The 27,419-nt window shown below is 47.7% G+C and overlaps 1 protein-coding gene and 2 long non-coding RNA genes across 4 annotated transcripts; all 3 read right to left on the minus strand.

Annotated features, from left to right (window-relative positions):
* Nucleotides 1–1,755: 1,755 nt before the first annotated feature.
* fech (ferrochelatase) lies at nucleotides 1,756–27,389 on the minus strand. The gene is made up of 11 exons (XM_052524915.1): nucleotides 27,125–27,389; nucleotides 26,066–26,192; nucleotides 25,175–25,294; nucleotides 23,982–24,130; nucleotides 21,557–21,691; nucleotides 16,356–16,462; nucleotides 14,112–14,210; nucleotides 13,587–13,694; nucleotides 11,020–11,184; nucleotides 9,685–9,744; nucleotides 1,756–6,055 (listed from the first exon to the last, which is right to left on the minus strand). Exons 1-11 carry the CDS (start codon nucleotides 27,162–27,164, stop codon nucleotides 5,924–5,926), a joined length of 1,242 nt encoding a protein of 413 aa, XP_052380875.1. The 5' UTR covers nucleotides 27,165–27,389; the 3' UTR covers nucleotides 1,756–5,923.
* LOC127931659 (uncharacterized) lies at nucleotides 18,427–18,691 on the minus strand. Its single transcript, XR_008142239.1, has 3 exons — nucleotides 18,668–18,691; nucleotides 18,591–18,629; nucleotides 18,427–18,514 (listed from the first exon to the last, which is right to left on the minus strand). It is a non-coding gene; the product is annotated as an uncharacterized LOC127931659 (long non-coding RNA).
* LOC127931658 (uncharacterized) lies at nucleotides 19,955–21,112 on the minus strand. Of its 2 annotated transcripts, none has more exons than XR_008142237.1 (3): nucleotides 21,034–21,112; nucleotides 20,464–20,535; nucleotides 19,955–20,001 (listed from the first exon to the last, which is right to left on the minus strand). It is a non-coding gene; the product is annotated as an uncharacterized LOC127931658 (long non-coding RNA). The 2 variants fall into 2 exon arrangements; XR_008142238.1 differs by having other exon boundaries at nucleotides 19,961–20,001; nucleotides 20,464–20,497; nucleotides 20,958–21,074.
* Nucleotides 27,390–27,419: the final 30 nt, after the last annotated feature.

The raw sequence follows: 27,419 nt of genomic DNA on the forward strand, positions 1-27,419 counted from the left end.
AGAAAGACACAACTAACAAGGTGGGTTGAAATGTGCATCTCAGCATCAGGAAGCCCTGGACCAGAGCTAGACCCTTGTTGCATAAAAGATCAGGAAGCCCTGGACCAGAGCTAGACCCTTGTTGCATAAAAGATCAGGAAGCCCTGGACCAGAGCTAGACCCTTGTTGTATAAAAGATCAGAAAGCCCTGGACCAGAGCTAGACCCTTGTTGCATAAAATATCAGGAAGCCCTGGACCAGAGCTAGACCCTTGTTGCATAAAAGATCAGGAAGCCCTGGACCAGAGCTAGACCCTTGTTGCATAAAAGATCAGGAAGCCCTGGACCAGAGCTAGACCCTTGTTGCATAAAATATCAGGAAGCCCTGGACCAGAGCTAGACCCTTGTTGCATAAAAGATCAGGAAGCCCTGGACCAGAGCTAGACCCTTGTTGCATAAAATATCAGGAAGCCCTGGACCAGAGCTAGACCCTTGTTGCATAAAATATCAGGAAGCCCTGGACCAGAGCTAGACCCTTGTTGCATAAAATATCAGAAAGCCCTGGACCAGAGCTAGACCCTTGTTGCATAAAAGATCAGGAAGCCCTGGACCAGAGCTAGACCCTTGTTGCATAAAATATCAGGAAGCCCTGGACCAGAGCTAGACCCTTGTTGCATAAAAGATCAGGAAGCCCTGGACCAGAGCTAGACCCTTGTTGCATAAAAGATCAGGAAGCCCTGGACCAGAGCTAGACCCTTGTTGCATAAAAGATCAGGAAGCCCTGGACCAGAGCTAGACCCTTGTTGCATAAAATATCAGGAAGCCCTGGACCAGAGCTAGACCCTTGTTGCATAAAAGATCAGGAAGCCCTGGACCAGAGCTAGACCCTTGTTGCATAAAAGATCAGGAAGCCCTGGACCAGAGCTAGACCCTTGTTGCATAAAAGGTGTCTGATATTATTACATAGATTCAATCTGTCACGAAGAATCAAACATCACATATTAATGGGTGAAACGGAGAACCATGAAATGCATGTCTGGCACATCGTCTCCCTGTTTTAACTCTTTAAATCTCCCTCTCCTACTCGGCCGGGCCCACCAACCCGTTTTCTACAATCTCACCTTCAGTCAATTCACTCTGGCCTGGACACACTCATTCTCTCATTTCATTCCTCCTCACATCTCAGTACCCTGCTACTGAACACACTTCCTCCTCATCCACCTGCCCCCCCGCCAGCCAAACTGTACACCCTTCTCTCTTCATCCCCCTCCTTCAAGAAATCAATGGGGAAAAGCTCCAGCTTTTCAATTACCAGGAGGTTCCTGCTGCTGTGCCACCCCCCCCCTCTCTCTCCTCGGATAGCCCCTCCCTCTCCTCTAATAGCCCCTCCCTCTCCTCTGACAGCCCCTCCCTCTCCCATGGCCCCTCCCTCTCCTCTAATAGGCCCTCCCTCTCCTCTAATAGCCCCTCCCTCTCCTCTAATAGCTCCTCCCTCTCCTCTAATAGCTCCTCCCTCTCCTCTAATAGCTCCTCCCTCTCCCATGGCCCCTCCCTCTCCTCTAATAGCCCCTCCCTCTCCTCTAATAGCCCCTCTCTCTCCTCTAATAGCCCCTCCCTCTCCTCTAATAGCCCCTCCCTCTCCTCTAATAGCCCCTCCCTCTCCTCTAATAGCTCCTCCCTCTCCTCTAATAGCTCCTCCCTCTCCCATGGCCCCTCCCTCTCCCATGGCCCCAGATATAGGACTGGGTTGTTGAAGATCTGATGAAATGATGCAAAATGTTTTTAATGTTGTCCATTTTTATTAGATGCAGTGGAAGACTTGTTCATGTTGTATTCCAGTAAACATTATATAACCCATTTTGAACAGCAGAGCAGGTGGTGTTTTATGACAGACAGAAATAAATATACCTATTAAAAAAAAAATGACAACGATGTAACATGAAGCCACATCTCTTCACTACACACACACACACACACACACACATCATATATGAGGGCTGTGTGTTCTATGGAAAATAATTAACGACGTGAAAAAAAGTGTGTTCCCACGACGTGCTAGCAGAGTGGACTTAATGCAATTCCGTGGGAGGTTATTTTCCAGAGAACGCATATAGACCCCCCTCCCCCTTCGATACCATGGCTGTAATTGAACACATTTTGCCGGTAGAAAGTGTGTTCAACGTCCACCGAAGAAGCGAGCGAGTTGACCGGATAGCTACAGTAGTTGCTGTGGTAACCAAAACAGACAAGACTTGCTAGTTTAGCGAACCAAACTATCAGTCCTAGTTTGCTATGATGAAAATTGAAGTCAACACTGCCAATACTGTTCTCAAATTTGATTTTCGATTTCAAAAGTATCTTGAAACGAAACATGTAAGTAAGAGTGAACGAAAGTAATTGAATTCAACCGTGCTGATATATACCATCCGTTATAGGGAAGTAAAATGCACGCTCTAGAATTCTCTTCAAACCCAATCAGAAACGAGTTTTCAACAATGACATGTATGTCCTATTAAAACTATAGTACAGACAACTACAGACGACTTCTTAAATACATTAGAAAATGGGGATTGTGTTCAGCAGGCACGTAAACAGAAGAAAACGGCTGAAAACAGAGAGTCTGCAACTTGTCCAATTAGAGACGCTCATTTACTTTTTTGTTGGGGGGTTGCGAAATGATTTAAAACGTTTAGTTACGGTGTGCCCTGATGAACACGACCCGGGTAAATGATCACATTTGAGTATATTACATGTAAAAAAATAAAATAAAATAAAAAGCACATAGTTGAATCAATGTTCAAAGAGCAAGTGTAAAAAGGCACGTTATGTCATGTTACTCCGACCGACCGAGGACAACGGGAGAAGCATGTCAACGCTGCTCGTCGCTAAGAATGTGTCTGTCTGTCTAAACAGCAGCAGCTACAACACGGCTCAGGTTAGATGGATGAGGCCATGGAGCCCATAGTTAGACCGGTAACAGGTTCAGAGCAGAGGGAGGTGAGAGGCCAGCCAGGGAGAGACAGGGATGGGGGAGGTGAGAGGTCAGCCGGGGAGAGACAGGGATGGGGGAGGTGAGAGGCCAGCCGGGGAGAGAGCCGGGGATGAGGGCGATGAGAGGCCAGCCGGGGAGAGATACGGGGATGGGGAGGTGAGAGGTCAGCCGGGGAGAGACAGGGATGGGGGAGGTGAGAGGCCAGCCGGGGAGAGACAGGGATGGGGGGGAGGTGAGAGGCCAGCCGGGGAGAGACAGGGATGGGGGAGGTGAGAGGCCAGCCGGGGAGGGAGACGGGGATGGGGGAGGTGAGAGGCCAGCCGGGGAGAGAGAGGGATGGGGGAGATGAGGCCAGCCGGGGAGAGAGAGGGATGTGGTCCTTCTGTAGCTCAGTTGGTAGAGCATGGCGCTTGTAACGCCAGGGTAGTGGGGTCGATCCCCGGGACCACCCATACGTAGAATGTATGCACACATGACTGTAAGTCGCTTTGGATAAAAGCGTCTGCTAAATGGCATATATTATTATTATATTATAGGGATGGGGGAGGTGAGAGGCCAGCCGGGGAGAGACGGGGATGGGGGAGGTGAGAGGTCAGCCGGGGAGAGACAGGGATGGGGGAGGTGAGAGGCCAGCCGGGGAGAGACAGGGATGGGGGAGGTGAGAGGCCAGCCGGGGAGAGACAGGGATGGGGGAGGTGAGAGGCCAGCCGGGGAGAGACAGGGATGGGGGAGGTGAGAGGCCAGCCGGGGAGGGAGACGGGGATGGGGGAGGTGAGAGGCCAGCCGGGGAGAGACTGGGATGGGGTGGGTGAGAGGCCAGCCGGGGAGAGAGACGGGGATGGGGGAGGTGAGAGGCCAGCCGGGGAGGGAGACGGGGATGGGGGAGGTGAGAGGCCAGCCGGGGAGAGAGAGGGATGGGGGAGGTGAGAGGCCAGCCGGGGAGAGAGAGGGATGGGGGAGATGAGAGGCCAGCCGGGGAGAGAGAGGGATGGGGAGGTGAGAGGCCAGCCGGGGAGGGAGACGGGGATGGGGGAGGTGAGAGGCCAGCCGGGGAGAGATACGGGGATGGGGGAGGTGAGAGGCCAGCCGGGGAGGGAGACGGGGATGGGGGAGGTGAGAGGCCAGCCGGGGAGAGACAGGGATGGGGGAGGTGAGAGGTCAGCCGGGGAGAGACGGGGCAGGGTCAAGATGTGCATCAGCACTTTGTGGAAGTTTAACCAGGGATTATGGTTCCCTATATGAGATTAGAGGTCAGCGGAGAGGTGAGAGGTCAGACGAGGCTGCTGGGTGGGAAAGGTTAGAGCATCGACTCTGGATGAGTAGTGCCTCTACAAAGATGGAAGCAGGGATTCTCTCGAGGCCGAGAGGAGATCGAGGGTCTCAAAGCAGGGGACAGTCCACCAGGCTACAGAGAGGGTCTCAAAGCAGGGGACAGCACCAGGCTACAGAGAGGGTCTCAAAGCAGGGGACAGTCCACCAGGCTTCAGAGAGGGTCTCAAAGCAGGGGACAGTCCACCAGGCTACAGAGAGGGTCTCAAAGCTGGGGACAGTCCTCCAGGCTACAGAGAGGGTCTCAAAGCAGGGGACAGTCCACCAGGCTACAGAGAGGGTCTCAAAGCAGGGGACAGTCCACCAGGCTTCAGAGAGGGTCTCAAAGCAGGGGACAGTCCACCAGGCTACAGAGAGGGTCTCAAAGCAGGGGACAGTCCACCAGGCTACAGAGAGGGTCTCAAAGCAGGGGACAGTCCACCAGGCTACAGAGAGGGTCTCAAAGCAGGGGACAGTCCACCAGGCTTCAGAGAGGGTCTCAAAGCAGGGGACAGTCCTCCAGGCTTCAGAGAGGGTCTCAAAGCAGGGGACAGTCCTCCAGGCTACAGAGAGGGTCTCAAAGCAGGGGACAGTCCTCCAGGCTACAGAGAGGGTCTCAAAGCAGGGGACAGTCCTCCAGGCTTCAGAGAGGGTCTCAAAGCAGGGGACAGTCCTCCAGGCTACAGAGAGGGTCTCAAAGCAGGGGACAGTCCTCCAGGCTACAGAGAGGGTCTCAAAGCAGGGGACAGTCCTCCAGGCTTCAGAGAGGGTCTCAAAGCAGGGGACAGTCCTCCAGGCTTCAGAGAGGGTCTCAAAGCAGGGGACAGTCCTCCAGGCTTCAGAGAGGGTCTCAAAGCAGGGGACAGTCCTCCAGGCTACAGAGAGGGTCTCAAAGCAGGGGACAGTCCTCCAGGCTACAGAGAGAGTCTCAAAGCAGGGGACAGTCCTCCAGGCTACAGAGAGGGTCTCAAAGCAGGGGACAGTCCTTCAGGCTTCAGAGAGGGTCTCAAAGCAGGGGACAGTCCACCAGGCTTCAGAGAGGGTCTCAAAGCAGGGGACAATCCACCAGGCTACAGAGAGGGTCTCAAAGCAGGGGACAGTCCACCAGGCTTCAGAGAAGGTCTCAAAGAGACACTGTGGATGACATAGCAGAATGGGGTGGGGACACACACACACACACGCTTCGCCACTGTCCCTGAGCATGACGTACAAACCAACTGGACAAGCACCAGGTGAGAAAGGATACAGTCCAGTTTATATTCCTGGAAAGAGGATGGAGGGATGAATGGACATAGTTTTCCAGGAATTCAACGGATGGAATGTGAGTGACGGGGGGAGGGGGGAGGGACAAAATAAGTGCAACTCTACTTGTCTTATAGCTTTAATGCGATGCGTACTGACAGCTTCTTTCCTAGTTTGTCTGCTTCTTCTTCTTCTGGTAGTTACTTAGAAACGTGTGCTCTGTCACGTAGTAACAGATGGGTAGAAGGTAGGTGACTCAGAATTCCCAGCTGTTCTAGAAATCCCGATTGGAAGTATCCAGGAATCAGGAAGAAATAAGTAGGAAGTCCGGGGGGGAGGGGAGGGGGGGGGTAGTTATCTGCAGTTTGCAACACTAGAAAACGGTTGAGGAGGAAGAGGAGGGTCATTTCTGATTCGCGAAGAAGGCCTTGGTTTCTCCGCAGGTGGGGTTGGTACACAGTGGGCAGCGCAGGGTGAGCTGACGGGAGCAGGACTCGTCTGACCTCAGGTGGGTTTGGACCAGGTCTGCCAGAGCCTGAGAGAGGAGGGTCAAGGGTCAAAGTTCAGTTCATTTGTCATATATATACACACATATATATAAAAATAAATGCTTAACCATAAGCGACCTCGCCATAAACAAAATTAACACCTCCAAAAATAAATACATAGTACGCAGAGAAGCCCGAGTGAAGGTGAGAGGGTCGAGTGAAGGGGCTGAGTGAAGGGGCCGAGTGAGGGGGCCGAGTGAGGGGGCCGAGTGAAGGGGCCGAGTGAGGGGGCCGAGTGAAGGGGCCGAGTGAGGGGCCGAGTGAGGGGGCCGAGTGAGGGGGCCGAGTGAGGGGGCCGAGTGAAGGTGAGAGGGTCGAGTGAGGGGGCCGAGTGAAGGGGCCGAGTGAAGGGGCCGAGTGAAGGGGCCGAGTGAGGGGGCCGAGTGACGTGGCCGAGTGAGGGGTCCGAGTGAAGGCGCCGAGTGAAGGGGTCAAGTGAGGGGGCCGAGTGAAGGTGAGGGGGTCGAGTGAGAGGGTGACGTGAAGGGGCCGAGTGACGTGGCCGAGGAGGGGTCCAGTGAAGGGGCACCGAGTGAGGGGGCCGAGTGAGGGGGCCGAGTGAAGGTGAGGGGGTCGAGTGAGAGGGTCGAGTGAGGGGGCCGAGTGAGAGGGTCGAGTGAGGGGGCCGAGTGAGAGGGTCGAGTGAGGGGGCCGAGTGAGGGGGTCGAGTGAGGGGGCCGAGTGAGGGTGAGAGGGTCGAGTGAGGGGGTCGAGTGAGGGTGAGAGGGTCGAGTGAGGGGGCCGAGTGAGGGTGAGCCAGAAAGAGAGAGAGAGAGACAGCCTTTTAGGAGGGCTGAGCGTGGCCGGAGGGAGGGATGGAGAAGAGGGATAGGCCAACCCCTTTATTGACCAGCTGCTCCCCAGGGCTTTCTTCCCAGATCAGCTAGCTGGGCTCGGTCTGAGTAGCACTACCCACGGTGCCTCACTCCCTCCCTCTCCAAACAAACCCCTCACAGATAGAAGTAAGAGGTCATGGAGGGGCTGCTGTTTCATAACAGCTTTGATTCCAGCACTACTGTTTATAGTCTCGCCATCTCTCGGAGTCAGAGCGAGAAGCCGCACGTGCCCAGTATTTGCATGGTACTCACACTGGGGATATTAAATGATCAACAGTGACGAGGTGCTTTATCCAACGCTCTACACATCCATGTAACACACATGGCTTTATCCAACGCTCTACACATCCATGTAACACACATGGCTTTATCCAACGCTCTACACATCCATGTAACACACATGGCTTTATCCAACGCTCTACACATCCATGTAACACACATGGCTTTATCCAACGCTCTACACATCCATGTAACACACATGGCTTTATCCAACGCTCTACACATCCATGTAACACACATGGCTTTATCCAACGCTCTACACATCCATGTAACACACATGGCTTTATCCAACGCTCTACACATCCATGTAACACACATGGCTTTATCCAACGCTCTACACATCCATGTAACACACATGGCTTTATCCAACGCTCTACACATCCATGTAACACACATGGCTTTATCCAACGCTCTACACATCCATGTAACACACATGGCTTTATCCCCAACGCATCTACACATCCATGTAACACACATGGCTTTATCCAACGCTCTACACATCCATGTAACACACATGGCTTTATCAACGCTCTACACATCCATGTAACACACATGGCTTTATCCAACGCTCTACACATCCATGTAACATCACATGGCTTTATCCAACGCTCTACACATCCATGTAACTTCATGGCTTTATCCAACGCTCTACACATCCATGTAACACACATGGCTTTATCCAACGCTCTACACATCCATGTAATACACATGGCTTTATCCAACGCTCTACACATCCATGTAACACACATGGCTTTATCCAACGCTCTACACATCCATGTAACACACATGGCTTTATCCAATGCTCTACACATCCATGTAACACACATGGCTTTATCCAACGCTCTACACATCCATGTAACACACATGTTGCTAAAGTCATTTTTGATGGTCAGAAAAAAAATGTATGGACATGATTTATGATTTATGAGACGCATAGAAAATATGATTATTATTGTAGAGGAATGTATGTAAACTCCATTATGTTAAATATGTGAATGAGTAGCCTTTTATTGATGCTATTGTGACACCTGGTGTTTTCTTTATAGCCATGTGAGAGACGTAAACCTCCATCTTCATGGAATGGTCTGCCTAGCCAATGGTCCACGCCGTCCCTAGGAAGGGTGCGTCACTTGAGTGAGTCACAGACGTGATCTTCCTGTCCGGTTTTATTATTTGACCCTGCTGGTCATTTATGAACAGTTGAACATCTTGGCCCTTGTTGTCTCCACCCAGCACAGCCAGAAGAGGACTGGCCACCCCACATAGCCTGGTTCCTCTCTGGGTTTATAATCTCCACCCGGCACAGCCAGAAGAGGACTGGCCACCCCTCATAGCCTGGTTCCTCTCTGGGTTTATAATCTCCACCCGGCACAGCCAGAAGAGGACTGGCCACCCCTCATAGCCTGTTTCCTCTCTAGGTTTATAATCTCCACCCGGCACAGCCAGAAGAGGACTGGCCACCCCTCATAGCCTGGTTCCTCTCTAGGTTTCTAATCTCCACCCGGCACAGCCAGAAGAGGACTGGTCACCCCTCATAGCCTGGTTCCTCTCTAGGTTTATAATCTCCACCCGGCACAGCCAGAAGAGGACTGGCCACCCCTCATAGCCTGGTTCCTCTCTAGGTTTATAATCTCCACCCGGCACAGCCAGAAGAGGACTGGCCACCCCTCATAGCCTGGTTCCTCTCTAGGTTTCTTCCTAGGTTTTGGCCTTTCGAAGGAGTTTTTCCTAGCCACCGTGCTTCTACACCTGCATTACTTGCTGTTTAGGGGGTTTTAGGCTGTACAGCACTTTGAGATATCAGCTGATGTACGAAGGGCTATATATAAATACATTTGATTTGATTGATTGGAAACCTACGGATTCCCTGTAAGAACAGAGAATGAAGGGTTATGGGTAAAGATGGCGTCATTAACTAACAGCTGGATTGAGGTGATGGAAGATCTCCTATAAGTAGGAGAGAGAAGGATTTCCATCCTTTTTTTGGGGATTTCACGTTGCGTTTTTTGGGATTTCACGTTGCGTTTTTTGGGATTTCACGTTGCGTTTTTTGGGATTTCACGTTGCCACTCATCATTTTGTACTTTGGGATGTGACCCTTTGTTTTGTCGCCATTCATAACACCTGGAAGATGTTTAGCCTCATCTGGAATCACATCTTTTAACCACTTTTACCAACCTGGAATCTCTGGACACACAATTTAGGCTTTACAGAAGAGCAACTCTTAGTCACTAACACACGTTAGCTAACGATGCTACAAAACAACAAGTCAACTAATCTGAAGGAAGAAGCGTCTAAAATTAATAAATAATCTGAGACTTAAAAAAAAAAAACGCCTGGAATAGTTTCCGCGGAACAAGATTTACCTGTGTAAAACAAGGCAGGGCAAGTTCACAAAATGTAAGTTGGCGCTAAAGTTTAGCTAAGGACGACGACATATGACCCCGTATGTATAAAGTGAAGAAAACAGTTCAAATGTATATGTCAGTTGCCTCTCGTACCTGGAAAAATATTGGGTTTCCATTCAGAGATTCAGCCCTTCTGATGTTTTCTACGCCACACTGTGAGAGAACATAGGACTTGGTTAACTCTGCACCACAACAAGCAGGAAAACGACAGTAAGACATCAAATTCTCCTGTACGGTCAGTAATATTCTGGAGACGATAGACTGGTAGACTGGTGGACGGGACAGTGTACTTTAAAACTTCAATAGTGGTAGACTGAGGATCCACAGACAAACACAACATCAACCTACAGAAACTATGTCCTCCTTTAAGAGAGCGAGAGAGAGAGAGACGGGGGGAGAGAGAGAGAGACGGGGGGAGAGAGAGAGAGAGAGAGACGGGGGGAGGGGAGAGAGAGAGAGAGACGGGGGAGAGAGAGAGAGACGGGGGTGAGAGAGAGAGAGAGAGAGAGACGGGGGGAGGGGAGAGAGACGGGGGGAGAGAGAGAGAGAGAGAGACGGGGGGAGAGAGAGAGAGACGGGGGGAGGGAGAGAGAGAGAGAGAGACGGGGGAGAGAGAGAGAGAGGAGAGACGGGGGGGAGAGAGAGAGAGAGAGAGAGACGGGGGGAGAGAGAGAGAGAGAGAGACGGGGGAGAGAGAGAGAGACGGGGGAGAGAGAGAGAGACGGGGGGGAGAGAGAGAGAGAGAGAGACGGGGGGAGAGAGAGAGAGAGAGAGAGAGACGGGGGGGAGAGAGAGAGAGAGAGAGAGACGGGGGGAGGGAGAGAGAGAGAGACGGGGGAGAGAGAGAGAGACGGGGGAGAGAGAGAGAGAGAGAGAGAGAGACGGGGGAGGGAGAGAGAGAGAGAGACGGGGGGAGGGAGAGAGAGAGAGAGACGGGGGAGGGGGAGAGGAGAGAGAGAGAGAGAGAGACGGGGGAGGGAGAGAGAGAGAGACGGGGGGAGGGAGAGAGAGGGGGGAGAGAGACGGGGAGAGAGAGAGAGACGGGGAGAGAGAGAGACGGGGAGAGAGAGACGGGGGAGGGAGAGAGAGAGAGAGAGACGGGGAGGGAGAGAGAGAGAGAGACGAGAGAGAGAGACGGGGGGGGGAGGGAGAGACGGGGGGGGGAGGGAGACGGGGGGAGGGAGGGGAGAGAGAGACGGGGGGAGGGAGGGAGAGAGAGACGGGGGAGGGAGGGAGAGACGGGGAGAGAGAGAGACGGGGGAGGGAGGGAGGGAGAGAGAGAGACGGGGGAGGGAGGGAGGGAGAGAGAGAGACGGGGGAGGGAGAGAGAGAGACGGGGGAGGGAGGGAGAGAGAGAGAGAGACAGACAGACAGAGACCTCTCCCAGCACCTGAGAGTACTCAATGTCCAGTTCACACAACCACATACCTCCTCTCCCAGCACCTGAGAGTACTCTATGTCCAGTTCATGCAGCGTTTCGATGTGGTCGCTGGTGAAGGCGATGGGGACCAGCAGCAGGTTTTTCTTCCCTCGTTCACACAGACCTTTGATGACATCATCTGTCTGAGGGCCCAGCCACGGCATAGGACCGACCTAGAGAGGGCAGAGACACAATCATCTGTCTGAGAGGACAATGAAGTCCGATTTATTTTGAAAAGCTGCCGCGCCAAGAATTTCTCCGAATTTCATATGTGGAAACGAGGTGACAAAATCTCCCCCACATCCCATTCCTCTGCCACTCGGGCAGCGGTCTCAGGGCACTGCATCTCAGTGCTAAGTGGCGTCACTACAGACCGGCCGTGATTGGGAGTCCCATAAGGGCGGCGTACAATTGTCCCGTCGTCGTCCGGGATTGGCCGGTGTAGGCCGTTCTTAAACCGACTTGCCTAGTTTAAAAAAAAAGGTTAAATAAAAGGTTGCTTTAAGCCTTTGACTTCTGGTTTTGGCCCACCAGCTGTTATCGAAAAGATATTTCACAGCGATTTAGATGGTACAATGAATCCCCTATACTATTCAGTGTTTTTTTTCTCACATAAACAAAAATTGAGAGAAGTAAAAACAAATTTTGCAACTAGGAAATGACAGAGCGATTTCTACATTGGCCACTTGATTTCGACTTGATAAAAACACAGCCACAAAGCTGAACCAGCTTTGCCGATCTCGAGAAACAGATTCCGCTCCCGCAGGAGAAATCAATAGGCGAATATCACAGCCAATCACAGCACTGGCAGGTTTGTAATCCTGTGAAACAGCATCATTCCACTTATTAATGCAGATATACCATGGACATTTTATGAAATGGCAAGGCAAACATAACTTTTAAGTTAATTTCACATGAGTCATAATAGACTCTACATCATTAAAAAGTGATTCAGGCTTTTCAAATTAAGACAGAGCATTAACTATGTGAATACATTAAGAGTTCTAACCAAATTGATACGACAATATTGTATTTAGACGATCCATGGGTGTTAAATTACAGTCCCTGGTTCGAATCCAGGCTGTATCACATCGGGCCGTGATTGGGAGTACCACAGGGCGGCGCAGCGTCGTTCGAGGTTTGGCCGGTGTAGGCCGTCATTGTAAATGAACTGACTTGCCCAGTTAAATAAAAAAGGTTAAATAAAATATGCTGTGGCTGAACTAATTATTATGTGATGTGTCAGTCAAGGGTCAAGGGTCAGGGCCACCACATATAGACTGGCATTACATACAGATCACCACAGGGTTGGTCAACATCTATCATATCAGATGCTTTCCGTCTACTCAGTCTCAGCCCTGAGTTTCTACCTCAATAAGACCAATGAGCTCAGCCCTGTCTTTGACCTCAGCCCTGAGTTTCTACCTCAATAAGTGGCCCAGTTTACACCCTCGTAGAGTGGCCCCAGTTTACACCCTCGTAGCGTGCCCCAGTTTACACCCTCGTAGCGTGCCCCAGTTTACACCCTCGTAGCGTGCCCCAGTTTACACCCTCGTAGCGTGGCCCCAGTTTACAAACCCTCCCCGTAACCCGGACGACGCCGGGCCAAACCCTCCCCGTAACCCGGACGACGCCGGGCCAAACTCTCCCGTAACCCGGACGACGCCGGGCCAAACCCTCCCCGTAACCCGGACGACGCCGGGCCAAACCCTCCCCGTAACCCGGACGACGCCAGGCCAAACCCTCCCCGTAACCCGGACGACGCCGGGCCAAACCCTCCCCGTAACCCGGACGACGCTGGACCAATGGGGTGGCAGGGTAGCCTCGTGGTCAGAGCGTTGGACTAGTAACCAAAAGGTTGCAAGTTCAAACCCCCGAGCTGACAAGGTACAAATCTGTCGTTCTGCCCCTGAACAGGCAGTTAACCCACTGTTCCTAGGCCGTCATTGAAAATAGGAATTTGTTCCTAACTGACGTACCTTGTTAAATAAAGGTTCAAATAAAAATTAAAAATAAAAAAAATTGTGCGCTACCTCATGGATCTCCCGATAACGGCCGGCTGTGACAGCCCTGGGAACGAACCCGGGGCTGTAATGATGCCTCAAGCACTGCAGAGTCTGAGGGATACTTGATTTTGAGACATTTTTCATTTTTTTTTTTTGCAACTCTGATCTTTTTTAAAGGATCAAGCAAAAATGTCAACGGACACTAATCTTTTATTTTCAAAGGAAAACAACTTTGAAGACTACAACCACAAAATCTAACATTTGTCTTGGTAAAAAAAAAAGTATTTTATAACAAAAGGAAGTGCGCTTTCATCACCGAAGCGCGTTCATTCTGGACTGCCTTCACCGTATTGCATCAGCTCTGATGGAGAAACCCTTTCACCACAAAAACACTACAGAACAACACAGTCCTGAAAAATACTATCTAACCAGCGGCTCTGGACGTTGACCCTGAACTAGAAACGTGGAGAGGTAACCCATGAGTGTAGAAGTCATCTAAGTTTTGAGGCTGTAATTCTCTCTGCGCCACAGAAGACAACATAGCATGTGTGTGTGTGTGTGGTCCTTACCCTGGACTGCCAGACCAAGCGGTAAGGATTACAGTGCCCTAGTCTCTCCATGACTCTCTGCACAGTGGCCCCGACCTCCTGAGGGTACGGATCTCCCCTGTTCACCACCTGCAGAGAGACAACAATGAGACAACACAGACAACACTGGAAACTCGCCTGGTTACCCATCTTGACAGACAAACACTCGCCCCTTCTTTCTCATTAAACTTTTTCAAAGCAAAATGTACTAAAAATTTAAAAAAAAAAATCAAATAGATTTATATAGCCCTTTTCACGGAAACATAAAAAGTGCTTTAGTTACCAACATTTATTTTTGGTAAAAAAAATGTATCATGAGTCTTCAATGAAATCCTCAATTAGTAACGTCCTGATTTCCCTCTGAGACATTATGTATTCTATGAATATTCATATTCTCACAGATCCATGTAAGTAGCTCCTCCCCCCTCCACTGTAGGTCTAGCGTACAACACATGCCGATGTCATGACGATTAGAATGCGTGTCCTTAGCAACAGTCCTGTACTCACAGACATGGGTAGTGAGTGAGCTGAGAACAGGATAACCACATCGTCCCTCTTCTCCGAGGGAAACTTCTGCAGCTCGTTGAGGACATGCTGGGAGAAACACTACAGAGAAAATACAGATATATTATTAGGACACATGTTGTAATCAATAAAAAAAAATTGCATTTGGCTGTTGAATTTCTGACCCACTGGAATTGTGATACTGTGAATTATAAGTGAAATAATCTGTCTGTTAACAATTGTTGGAACAATTACTTGTGTCAATGCACAAAGTAGATGTCCTAAACCGACTTGACAAAACTATAGTTTGTTAACAAGAAATGTGTGGAGTGGTATGAAAAACGAGTTTTAATGACTCCAACCTAAGTTTATGTAAACTTCGACTTAGTTGTTTGTGACTTCTGCTCTTGAAGAGGTGATGATATAACAACCAAATAGTTATAACATTTATTTAACAATCCAAGTCAATGATTATAGAGGAGCTGCGGGTCTCCTTGCCCCCCCAAATCGAACACTCTGCACCGTGACGTTTCATTGATAGTGACCTATCCCATGACTCACTGCAGAGACAACACAGTTATTATTAGGCAGACATTTACACCATGACTCACTGCAGAGACAACACAGATATTATTAGGCAGACATTTACACCATGACTCACTGCAGAGACAACACAGATATTATTAGGCAGACATTTACACCATGACTCACTGCAGAGACAACACAGATATTATTAGGCAGACATTTACACCATGACTCACTGCAGAGACAACACAGATATTATTGGGCAGACATTTACACCATGACTCACTGCAGAGACAACACATATTATTAGGCAGACATTTACACCATGACTCACTGCAGAGACAACACAGATATTATTAGGCAGACATTTACACCATGACTCACTGCAGAGACAACACAGACATTATTAGGCAGACATTTACACCATGACTCACTGCAGAGACAACACAGACATTTACACCATGACTCACTGCAGAGACAACACAGATATTATTAGGCAGACATTTACACCATGACTCACTGCAGAGACAACACAGATATTATTAGGCAGACATTTACACCATGACTCAACGATCAGTCTGCTCTTTGCGCGGAGGGATTGTCCGTGTCGATTTTTATTAGTGCACATCGTACCAAAACGTTTTGCAAAGGGAGAATCAACAACAACAGAGCTTTTCTAGTCGTCCCCTCCTTGTTTTGGTGCATTTTCTTCCACTTGGTGCCCTAATGAACACACCACGTAGGACGACATGTCCTAGAGATGTTCTCTTCAACCTTGCTTGTTCATTCGTACTCAGTTTTCACTTTAAATTTCCACTGTAACAGGGGATGGAAAAGGTACAAAGTCACTCTGGGAACTCCACAACGAACGGCTCCACAACGAACGGCTCCACAACGAACGGCTCCACAACGAACGGCTCCACAACGAACGGCTCCACAACGAACGGCTCCACAACGAACGGCTCCACAACGAACGGCTCCACAACGAACGGCTCCACAACGAACGGCTCCACAACTAGGACTGAAGAAACAATGAACAGGGGCCTCCCGGGGAGCTCTGTGGGGCGACGCACAATTAGTCCAGCGTCTCCCAGGTTAGGGGAGGGTTTGGCAAGAAGCAGATTGGCTCGGTTGGGTCGTGTTTCGGAGGACGCATGGCTCTCGACCTTCGCCTCTCCAGAGTCCGTACGGGAGTTGTAGCGATGAGACAAGACAGTAACTACTACCAACTGGATACCATGAAATTAGGGAGAAAAAAGGGGTAATTCCCCCCCACTGGAACAGAAATAGAGTGAAAAGGAGTGCACTACGCAATAGAATAGGGCTCCTTTTCAGACACAGCCAATGACAGCCCAGATATATCCATGACACCATGTTCTGTTGTTGCCTTAAAAACACTTATTTAACCATGACTACAGTTCAATTGAACCTAGAGTAACATCACTGACCTCCTCTTCAAATGAGGGTCACGGGCGACTCCAGAAATAGCAATGGGTATTCCCTCTTTTGGGGTTAACCCCCGACTAAAGTCAGTTATTGTCCTTTCTTAACCTCAACAGATTATAACAATCTGATATTGTGAGTGGATTTGCCATCCAGGTGAAAAAAAAAAACATTGAGGTTATCAGAGGGAATTGAGACCCCCGTAACTTACGTGCTGAATCATTTTGACTGTCTCAATGGTTTTTTTTTCCTGGATGGCAAAGAGTTAGGTTGTCTCACCTCGACCAATAGGGGGTGTGTGGGCCAACGGTCGATGACACTCCACCTCATCTTAGGCCTGTCTCCTCTGCTGCTGTAGTATCGGTAGATAGCGTTCAGACTGCTGCCTTGTTTTCAACAACAAAACAACATGAAAAAAACATCAACATCTCTTAATATAATATATGCCATTTAGCAGACGCTTTTATCCAAAGCGACTTACAGTCATGTGTGCATACATTCTACGTATGGGTGGTCCCGGGAATCGAACCCACTAACCTGGCGTTACAAGCGCCATGCTCTACCAACTGAGCTACATTAATTTAATATAATAATAATAATAATAATAATAATATAATATATATTATATATTTATTATTTTTTTTACCCCGTTTTCTCCCCAATTTCGTGGTATCCAATTGTTTTTAGTAGCTACGAGCTTGTCTCATCGCCCGTACGGGCTCGGGAGAGACGAAGGTCGAAAGTTATGCGTCCTCCGATACACAACCTAACACAGCGCGCATCCAACCTGGAAGCCAGAGGAAACACTGTGCACCTGCCGACCTTGGTTAGCGCTCACCGCGCCCGGCCACAGGAGTCGTTGGTGCGAGATGAGACAAGGACCCCCTACCGACCAAGCCCTCCCTAACCCGGGCGACACTAGGCCAATTGTGCGTCGCCCCACAGACCGCGGCCAGTTACGACAGAGCCTGGGCGCGAACCCAGAGTCTCTGATGGCGCCCTTAACCACTGCACCACCCGGGAGGCCCCTGTGACCATCGTTTAACTGCGACCACGTCAGAGAGCGAGGTAACGGCGTAGAGAAACATCGGTTGAGAATTCAAATCGCGGTCGGTCTAAAGTTAGGGGGGGGGGGTCACTTAGAAATGTCCTTGTTTTTGGAAGAAAAGCTCTTTTTTTTGTCCATTAAAATGACATCAAATTGATCAGAAATTCAGTGTAGACATTTTTAATGTTGTAAATGACTATTGTAGCTGGAAACGGCTGATTTTTAATGGAATATCTACATAGGTGTACAGAGGCCCATTATCAGCAACCATCACTCCTGTTCTCCAATGGCACGTTGTGTTAGCTAATCCAAGTTGATCATTTTTAAAGGCTAATAATATTACAGCAGATGTTGAATGGGATATCAAATCAGGGTTCTAACAATTACCCCTTTTAACATGATAAACTTGGACTAGCTGACACAACGTGCCATTGGAGAACAGGAGTGACGGTTGCTGATAAATGGGCCTCTCTGTACACCTACGTAGATATTCCAATAAGAAAATAAATAGTAATAAATCTACATTGTATTCCTGATTAATTTTGTTGATGTTATTTTTTAAATTGACAACAAAATAACAAGGACATTTCTAAGTGACCCAAAAAAAAAAAACACTTTTGAACGGTAATGTGTTTACATTATAGCCCTTCAACAGTTTAACACAGTGCTTTACAAAAGCCCTAGTAAGTAGATGGGATGTAGGGGTGTGGCGTATTCAGTCTCCCTGTGTGTCGATAAGAACAAGATTAAGTCCGCTAATCAGTAACTCCCAGACCAAGACTAACTCTACTCGGGCGGCAGGGTAGCCTAGTGGTCAGAGAGCGTTGGACTAGTAACCGAAAGGTTGCAAGTTCGAATCCCCGAGCTGACAAGGTACAAATCTGTCGTTCTGCCCCTGAACAGGCAGTTAACCCACTGTTCCCAGGCCGTCATTGAAAATAAGAATTTGTTCTTAACTGACTTACCTAGTTAAATAAAGAATAAAAATACTCATAATAATTGTTTTTTGTTTAAAGACACAAGATGCAAGTGGGTGACAGGGGCAGAACAGGGACAGTAAGTGGACGAGGGGAGTTACAATGTGAAGCACGATGAGGACATTGGAAAACGTACATCAAACTTTTATTATTAGGGAACGTGGGAAAGAAAAGGGGGATACCTAATATTTTTTACCTTGTCAGCTCGACCCCAGTTCTACCTGTTGTAGAGCAGCTGTACTGTGGGTACTGAGTCTACCTGTTGTAGAACAGCTGTATTGTGGGTACTGGGTCTACCTGTTGTAGAGCAGCTGTATTGTGGGTACTGGGTCTACCTGTTGTAGAGCAGCTGTATTGTGGGTACTGGGGCCTACCTGTTGTAGAGCAGCTGTACTGTGGGTACTGGGGCCTACCTGTTGTAGAACAGCTGTATTGTGGGTACTGGGTCTACCTGTTGTAGAGCAGCTGTATTGTGGGTACTGGGTCTACCTGTTGTAGAGCAGCTGTATTGTGGGTACTGGGGCCTACCTGTTGTAGAACAGCTGTACTGTGGGTACTGGGCCTACCTGTGGTAGAACAGCTGTATTGTGGGTACTGGGCCTACCTGTGGTAGAACAGCTGTATTGTGGGTACGGGGTCTACCTGTTGTAGAGCAGCTGTATTGTGGGTACTGGGTCTACCTGTTGTAGAGCAGCTGTATTGTGGGTACTGGGGCCTACCTGTTGTAGAACAGCTGTACTGTGGGTACTGTGGTAGAACAGCTGTACTGTGGGTACTGGGCCTACCTGTGGTACCTGTGGTAGAACAGCTGTATTGTGGGTACTGGGCCTACCTGTGGTAGAACAGCTGTATTGTGGGTACGGGGTCTACCTGTTGTAGAGCAGCTGTATTGTGGGTACTGGGTCTACCTGTTGTAGAGCAGCTGTATTGTGGGTACTGGGGCCTACCTGTTGTAGAACAGCTGTACTGTGGGTACTGGGCCTACCTGTGGTAGAACAGCTGTATTGTGGGTACTGGGCCTACCTGTGGTAGAACCTGCAGGGGTCTACCTGTTGTAGAACAGCTGTACCTGTTTAGAGCAGCTGGGTACTGGGTCTACCTGTTGTAGAACAGCTGTATTGTGGGTACTGGGTCTACCTGTTGTAGAACAGCTGTATTGTGGGTACTGGGTCTACCTGTTGTAGAACAGCTGTATTGTGGGTAATGGGGCCTACCTGTTGTAGAACAGCTGTATTGTGGGTACTGGGGCCTACCTGTTGTAGAACAGCTGTATTGTGGGTACTGGTCTACCTGTTGTAGAACAGCTGTATTGTGGGTACTGGGGCCTACCTGTTGTAGAGCAGCTGTATTGTGTCTACCTGTTGTAGAGTAGCTGTATTGCTCTACCTGTTGTAGAGTAGCTGTACTGGGTCTACCTGTTGTAGAGTAGCTGTACTGTACTGGGTCTACCGGTTGTAGAGCAGCTGTATTGTGGGTACTGGGTCTACCTGTTGTAGAACAGCTGTATTGTGGGTACTGGGTCTACCTGTTGTAGAGCAGCTGTAGTGGACACTGGGTCTACCTGTTGTAGAACAGCTGTATTGTGGGTACTGGGCCTACCTGTTGTAGAACAGCTGTATTGTGTGTACTGGGTCTACCTGTTGTAGAACAGCTGTATTGTGGGTACTGGGTCTACCTGTTGTAGAGCAGCTGTATTGTGGGTACTGGGTCTACCTGTTGTAGAACAGCTGTATTGTGGGTACTGGGGCCTACCTGTTGTAGAACAGCTGTATTGTGGGTACTGGGTCTACCTGTTGTAGAACAGCTGTATTGTGGGTACTGGGTCTACCTGTTGTAGAACAGCTGTATTGTGGGTACTGGGTCTACCTGTTGTAGAGCAGCTGTACTGTACTGGGTCTACCTGTTGTAGAGCAGCTGTATTGTGGGTACTGGGGCCTACCTGTTGTAGAACAGCTGTATTGTGGGTACGGGGTCTACCTGTTGTAGAACAGCTGTATTGTGGGTACTGGGGCCTACCTGTTGTAGAGCAGCTGTATTGTGTCTACCTGTTGTAGAGTAGCTGTATTGCTCTACCTGTTGTAGAGTAGCTGTACTGGGTCTACCTGTTGTAGAGTAGCTGTACTGTACTGGGTCTACCGGTTGTAGAGCAGCTGTATTGTGGGTACTGGGTCTACCTGTTGTAGAACAGCTGTATTGTGGGTACTGGGTCTACCTGTTGTAGAGCAGCTGTAGTGGACACTGGGTCTACCTGTTGTAGAACAGCTGTATTGTGGGTACTGGGCCTACCTGTTGTAGAACAGCTGTATTGTGGGTACTGGGTCTACCTGTTGTAGAACAGCTGTATTGTGGGTACTGGGTCTACCTGTTGTAGAGCAGCTGTACTGTACTGGGTCTACCTGTTGTAGAGCAGCTGTATTGTGGGTACTGGGTCTACCTGTTGTAGAACAGCTGTATTGTGGGTACTGGGGTCTACCTGTTGTAGAACAGCTGTATTGTGGGTACTGGGTCTACCTGTTGTAGAACAGCTGTATTGTGGGTACTGGGTCTACCTGTTGTAGAGCAGCTGTACTGTACTGGGTCTACCTGTTGTATGTAGAGCAGCTGTATTGTGGGTACTGGGTCTACCTGTTGTAGAACAGCTGTATTGTGGGTACTGGGGCCTACCTGTTGTAGAACAGCTGTATTGTGGGTACTGGGTCTACCTGTTGTAGAGCAGCTGTACTGTACTGGGTCTACCTGTTGTATGTAGAGCAGCTGTATTGTGGGTACTGGGTCTACCTGTTGTAGAGCAGCTGTATTGTGGGTACTGGGGCCTACCTGTTGTAGAACAGCTGTATTGTGGGTACTGGGGCCTACCTGTTGTAGAGCAGCTGTATTGTGGGTACTGGGTCTACCTGTTGTAGAACAGCTGTATTGTGGGTACTGGGTCTACCTGTTGTAGAACAGCTGTATTGTGGGTACTGGGTCTACCTGTTGTAGAACAGCTGTATTGTGGGTACTGGGTCTACCTGTTGTAGAACAGCTGTATTGTGGGTACTGGGGTCTACCTGTTGTAGAACAGCTGTATTGTGGGTACTGGGGCCTACCTGTTGTAGAGCAGCTGTATTGTGTCTACCTGTTGTAGAGTAGCTGTACTGGGTCTACCTGTTGTAGAGTAGCTGTACTGTACTGGGTCTACCTGTTGTAGAGCAGCTGTACTGTACTGGGTCTACCTGTTGTAGAGTAGCTGTACTGGGTCTACCTGTTGTAGAGTAGCTGTACTGTACTGGGTCTACCTGTTGTAGAGCAGCTGTACTGTACTGGGTCTACCTGTTGTAGAGTAGCTGTACTGTACTGGGTCTACCTGTTGTAGAGCAGCTGTACTGTACTGGGTCTACCTGTTGTAGAACAGCTGTATTGTGGGTACTGGGGCCTACCTGTTGTAGAGCAGCTGTATTGTGGGTACTGGGGCCTACCTGTTGTAGAACAGCTGTATTGTGGGTACTGTGTGAAAGCCACTGCTCTCTCTACTCCATCCTTCTCCATCTCCTCAATAGCCTCCTCCGTCAGAGGATGCACGTAGCGGAACCCGATGTAGAATTTATGAGGAGCTGTAGACGTAAAAATGTGAAAACTGTAAACCTGAGTAATAAAATGGCATTTCTCACTTCACATCTATCTAAGCATTAGTAAATGGATATTAAAAAGTATATACTTAGGGAATATAATTGAATTAGGCCATTTACAAGCTCTCCATCTACAAGCTCTCCAAGTTAGGCCAAACACAGAGTGGGCTTATGTAAGACGGGCCCACATTTAGCTAAAACACACCCCCCCCGTTATCAGTAAAGTGTGGTGTAGGGGTGTGGGGAACAAAACACTCCTCAACTATCTCCCCACCACACCCAGCCAGTGTCAACGACCGTTAAAACACGACAGCGATTTAAAGATTCAGCCTGTTTGTTTTGGGGACTGTGGCATCTTGTGTGGCCCAGTGTTAGTGCTGCTGCCTAAAGCATATAGGCTCGGTAACCAGTGTGTGACATGCTCTCCTTCCACTCCTTCCACTCTGCAGGCACATTATGGAACTGACCAGGTCATCATCAATTATGAAAATATATATTTGTTTAATTACACAATACACATATTTTGTTTTGTTTTAAAAGGTGCGACCAATCATCCTGGGTATATGGCTCTGCCAAGCATTTATTCATTTTTTATTTATTTCCTTCATCACTGTTCTTTTTAAAATTAGGCATATTCTGTTGTATTTATTTAGCCTTAACAAACCACTAAAGAGCCGAGATGTTGACAGGAGTCAACCAGGAAATAGGTCTCTCTTTATGTAGAATCGTCTCTTGTCGTGATGCGTGTTTTTTTTGTCCTATATTTTTAATCCCAGACCCACATCCCGGCAGGAGGACTGTTCCTAGGCTGTCATTATAAATAAGATTTTGTTCTTAACTGATGTGCCTAGTTTAAATAAAGGTTGTAATAAATAAAAATAGATGATAGTTTGTTTGATTCATAGCAAGACAACCAATAAACCCATATGCAGCAGCAACGGAGACATTTTTTACATTTTTTTTATAAAGGTTATTGTTAAAAAATAAAAAGAAGGAGTCTAAGTATTGTAACAGTGCTAATGTTGTCGATCAACTGTAACATGCGAGTGTAACAGAGCCAGTTACAACCGAAGTACCTGGTCATCAATAGATTAGAGAGAGAGAGAAAAAGAAGAAGCTTTTAGTCACATTATCGGGCAGGTCCTTGTTCCTCCAACTGCCGTCCCGGGGGTATTTGGCCAAGTTCTGAGCATTTTTTATATTTTTCATTTTTAAACCTTCATTATATTTATTTATTTACTTGTTGATATAAGAGTGTAAAACACCAGGACATCATCTCCAAGTGATTTTCATTTTGTAAATCTGTTTAAAAAAGTATTCTCACACGTAATAGCTCTGGATAAGAGCGTCTGCTAAATGACTTAAATGTAAATGTAAATGTAATACAAATGATAAACAAGCTATGAAAAGATTTACGTTTTAGTCAAATGTTATATCTATTTGTGCTTCTTTCGGGTCAATTTGCAGTCTGTAAATTCTATGTAAATATGTTTCCCGGCCCTACGACCATCCCCTCTAGGAGAGAAAATTGTCCCGCGGCTGAATCTAGTTGATGATCCTTGGCCCATGACATTGGTTGGTTCCTTGTTAAAGCCTCTTATGAAAGCCCACTTCCAAGAAACAAAAATGGGGTTGTTTTAATAAATTATATATATATTTTTAAACTAAATGTATGGAGCTAAATTTGGAGAGGCAGTTTGTTTTCCTGTGAAGAGCAAAGGAAAAGACATTGACCGTCGGAGTGATGAAGAACCCTGGTAATGTCTGGGCTATGAAGTGTTACGGTCTGGGCTATGAAGTGTTACGGTCTGCGCTATGAAGTGTTACGGTCTGGGCTATGAAGTGTTACGGTCTGGGCTATGAAGTGTTACGGTCTGGGCTATGAAGTGTTACGGTCTGGGCTATGAAGTGTTACGGTCTGGGCTATGAAGTGTTACGGTCTGGGCTATGAAGTGTTACGGTCTGGGCTATGAAGTGTTACGGTCTGGGCTATGAAGTGTTACGGTCTGGGCTATGAAGTGTTACGGTCTGGGCTATGAAGTGTTACGGTCTGGGCTATGAAGTGTTACGGTCTGGGCTATGAAGTGTTACGGTCTGGGCTATGAAGTGTTACGGTCTGGGCTATGAAGTGTTACGGTCTGGGCTATGAAGTGTTACTGTCTGGGCTATGAAGTGTTACGGTCTGGGCTATGAAGTGTTACGGTCTGGGCTATGAAGTGTTACGGTACGGGCTATGAAGTGTTACTGTCTGGGCTATGAAGTGTTACGGTCTGACCTGTTTCCGGACACATCTCATCCAGTAGTTTGACCATGCCCTCCCCCTGCATGGTGGTCCAGGCTTTGATAGGAGAGCCTCCTCCGATCCGGCTGTACTGCTCCTGGATCTTAGGGGTGCGCCTCTTCGCTATGAACGGCCCAAGTCGACTGAGGAGGAAGAGAGATTCACAGCGTCCTAAATCATGTCAACTTCCGGAGTAATAAAACTAAGAGTATTCAGACGCCATGACCTTTCACCCCCCAAAATGTTCTTACATTACAGCCTTATTTTAAAATGGATTAAATGAGTTTTCCCTCTTCATCCAATCTACACATAATACCAAAGCCGAAACAATTGTCTTATCTTAACTCTGTACCCCACAGATACAATTATTTGCAAGGTCCCTCAGTAATCAAGTAATGAACTTAAGGGCACCTATTCGTAATGTTTTTTTTTTAAATTTGAAAAACACAACAGACGCTGAATATCCCTTTGAGCATGGTGAAGTTATTATTTAGGCTTTGGATGGTGTATCAATACACCCAGTCACTACAAAGATACAGGCGTCCTTCCTAACTCAGTTGCTGGAGAGGAAGGAAACTGTTCAGGGATTTAACCACGAGGCCACTTTAAAACAGAGTTTAATGTCCAGGATATGAAACAACAAAAAAAACAGGGATGTAAACAAATTTGTCCACATCATTTGAGAGAAATAAGCTTTTTGTGCGTATGGAACATTTCTGGGATCTTGAATTTCAGCTCATGAAACCAAAGCTTTACATATTGCTGTTCAGTGAAATCTACTTATGGCAAGACGGCACAAACTCAAATAAAATTTTATTTATATAGCCCTTCGTACATCAGCTGATATCTCAAAGTGCTGTACAGAAACCCAGCCTAAAACCCCAAACAGCAAGCAATGCAGGTGTAGAAGCAACCCCACAAACTGGGGCACAAACATAAATGTACCTTGTCCTTGTGTGTGTGTTGTAAAGGTTTTGACTTGAGGTTTTTGTTTGTAGGGGTGTCAGGTAGGTTGAAAATATTGATTTCTCCTTTTTTGTTTGGGAGGGAATGAGTCCCATCTGGTCAGTCAAGTCGACAGCAATAAAAAGGACTCATGTAAAAGTCAATATGTAAATACTTATTTTCATAAACCCTTAAAACACTGGAAATAACTTCCATCACAGTGTGAGCGCGAGAACACTTACTTCTGAACAGGAAGCTTCATCAGATCGGTGTCGGAGAAGAGGCGCAGCAGGAAATCGTGAACATCGTCCAGTTTCTCAGGTCCTCCCATGTTCATCATTAGGATCCCCGTTTTGGGCTTTCTGCAAGGATAAGCACAGTACTACATTAATACTGTATCATTATTTACAATTGTAACTCAAGACGTCTAAGCAAGTATCCAATTATTTAGGTTTCTGTGTGGATATGTACAGTAGTACTGTGCTATTCAGAGCTGAAACAGCCAAGATATCCTTGTCTGGACTGATATCCCTCTGTAGAGCATGGCGCTTGTAACGCCAGGGTAGTGGGTTCGATTGACCACCCATCGTAGAATGTATGACATGTATCCAGAAAGAGCTGCCATTGAAACACATGGAGCAAGGTCGTACGAGGGCTCTACCAACTACATAACCAACTGGCACGCATCCCCCCTCAAATTAGGCCTATACTACTGTACTATACTGTGGACAGTAGGTATTTATTCAGGCCCTGTATTGAAGGAAGTGATGCCACACAAAAAAAAACCTGATAGTTTGTTGTTTGCTCAGTCTTACATTTAATGAACCTCGGTGTGGTCCTACATTTTGGACGCGGCCTTTTTTAGAGACCCCATCTCTTCATTGAACGTCAGTCTGCAATACTTTTTTTGGGGGGGGGGGTGTAAGCAACACAGCTCACATTACACAGCTTCATGTATCTACAATTGTTTCACTTGAACCTCAATTTAGTCCTTCCATCAACATAGAAGTATAGGGTAGTGTCCACACGCAGTTTCTCACTCAACACATTTCAGTATGAATGACGACAGGGTAAAAGAGAACTTGAATCAAAAGGGGATATTTATTCCCTCTCTCTGGTCTATTGTACTGGACCTGTTTTCTAACGCTTCTGGGGTCGCTGTGGAGGCTGGATGGGCGAAGGCTGCAGCGGGTGCACTACCAGACTGTCTCCTGAGAGGTGTCGAAACACACAGGCTTACGGCGTTACTGCACCTGGCAACTGAAGGGACGAGAGAGAGGGAGAGAGAGAGAGAGAGAGAGAGAGATAAGATTAAAGTAAAAAAACCAGACATTTAAAATTGATATACTTCCTTCTAAGCCTATGCCTAAAACACATAGGGGAAAAAAATATATTTTATAATCATTCTGAAAGCAAAACTTCAATTATTATTTCAAAGCATTACCAACATGTATTATCTGCCAAGCTTGGGAGTGGCAACTTTAGTATTTGTTATTAAGAATAGTTTAGTAGACTAGTAGTAGTTGCCATATATATATATATATATATTTCTAATTGGCTGCAGTAGCAATCAGTGAACACTAAGCGGCGCAGGATTATTATGCAAGTTGAACAAAATGTCAATTGTGTAACTTTTGAGTTGCATTAGCTAAATAAAACGTTTCATTGCCTCAATTTTACCCTATGTAGCTATTTTTTTTCTCTCCACAGTTTCATTTAACTCCTGGAAGAGCTCAATAATATGACATGGAGCAGTTTGACAAAAGGTTTAGTAAACATTAGTATGTGTGTGTGTGGTTAGTCCTTCGAACAAACCAGCTGGAAGCAATACTTGCTATCTTAGCTTTTGATTTTGGCATATTATTGCGATAATTCAAACTAAAATATCTACGAGAATAATGCTAGAATATTGAGGCATCGGTGAAGTCCGGTCTCTCACGAAATACCTTATTCTCAACCTGAAGGTTAAAAAGCCAATGCTAACTAGCTGCTAGCGAGTGTGGTAAAAGGCTTGGTGGCCAATATAAACTAGCATTTGGCGATTAGCTAACTAGCCATCCAGCAAATACGTGTCAAAGACACAGTTAACTTCTGTGTTCACGTTCTTGTGCTGCTGCTAACTTGCTAACTAACCAGCTATCTGTACAGCTAGCTCGCTAACATTAGCACAAAGTAGCTACCCATCCACTTACATTGAATGAGCCGAGTCGCCCTTCCCAATACAGACATCATGTTTCCACGGAGGATTTCTACACTTCTAGGAGTGATTTGGTCCAGTCGGCGGATCCTATTTGTCTTTATAACAAATTGCGTGGTCGACCAGCTAAATTCCTCCCAGCCTCTAACACCCGAGGAGTGACACTGACAGAAAGCACACCAACAGCACTTGTCACGTGTTTACAAGCCATGCCTGTGCTCTGATGTAGGAAGCGGTGCACTCCCCTAGCCTGGTAGGAAGCGGTGCACTCCCCTAGCCTGGTAGGAAGC

This window comes from Oncorhynchus keta, chromosome 9 (genome assembly GCF_023373465.1).
Source record: "Oncorhynchus keta strain PuntledgeMale-10-30-2019 chromosome 9, Oket_V2, whole genome shotgun sequence".
Taxonomy (NCBI): domain Eukaryota; kingdom Metazoa; phylum Chordata; class Actinopteri; order Salmoniformes; family Salmonidae; genus Oncorhynchus; species Oncorhynchus keta.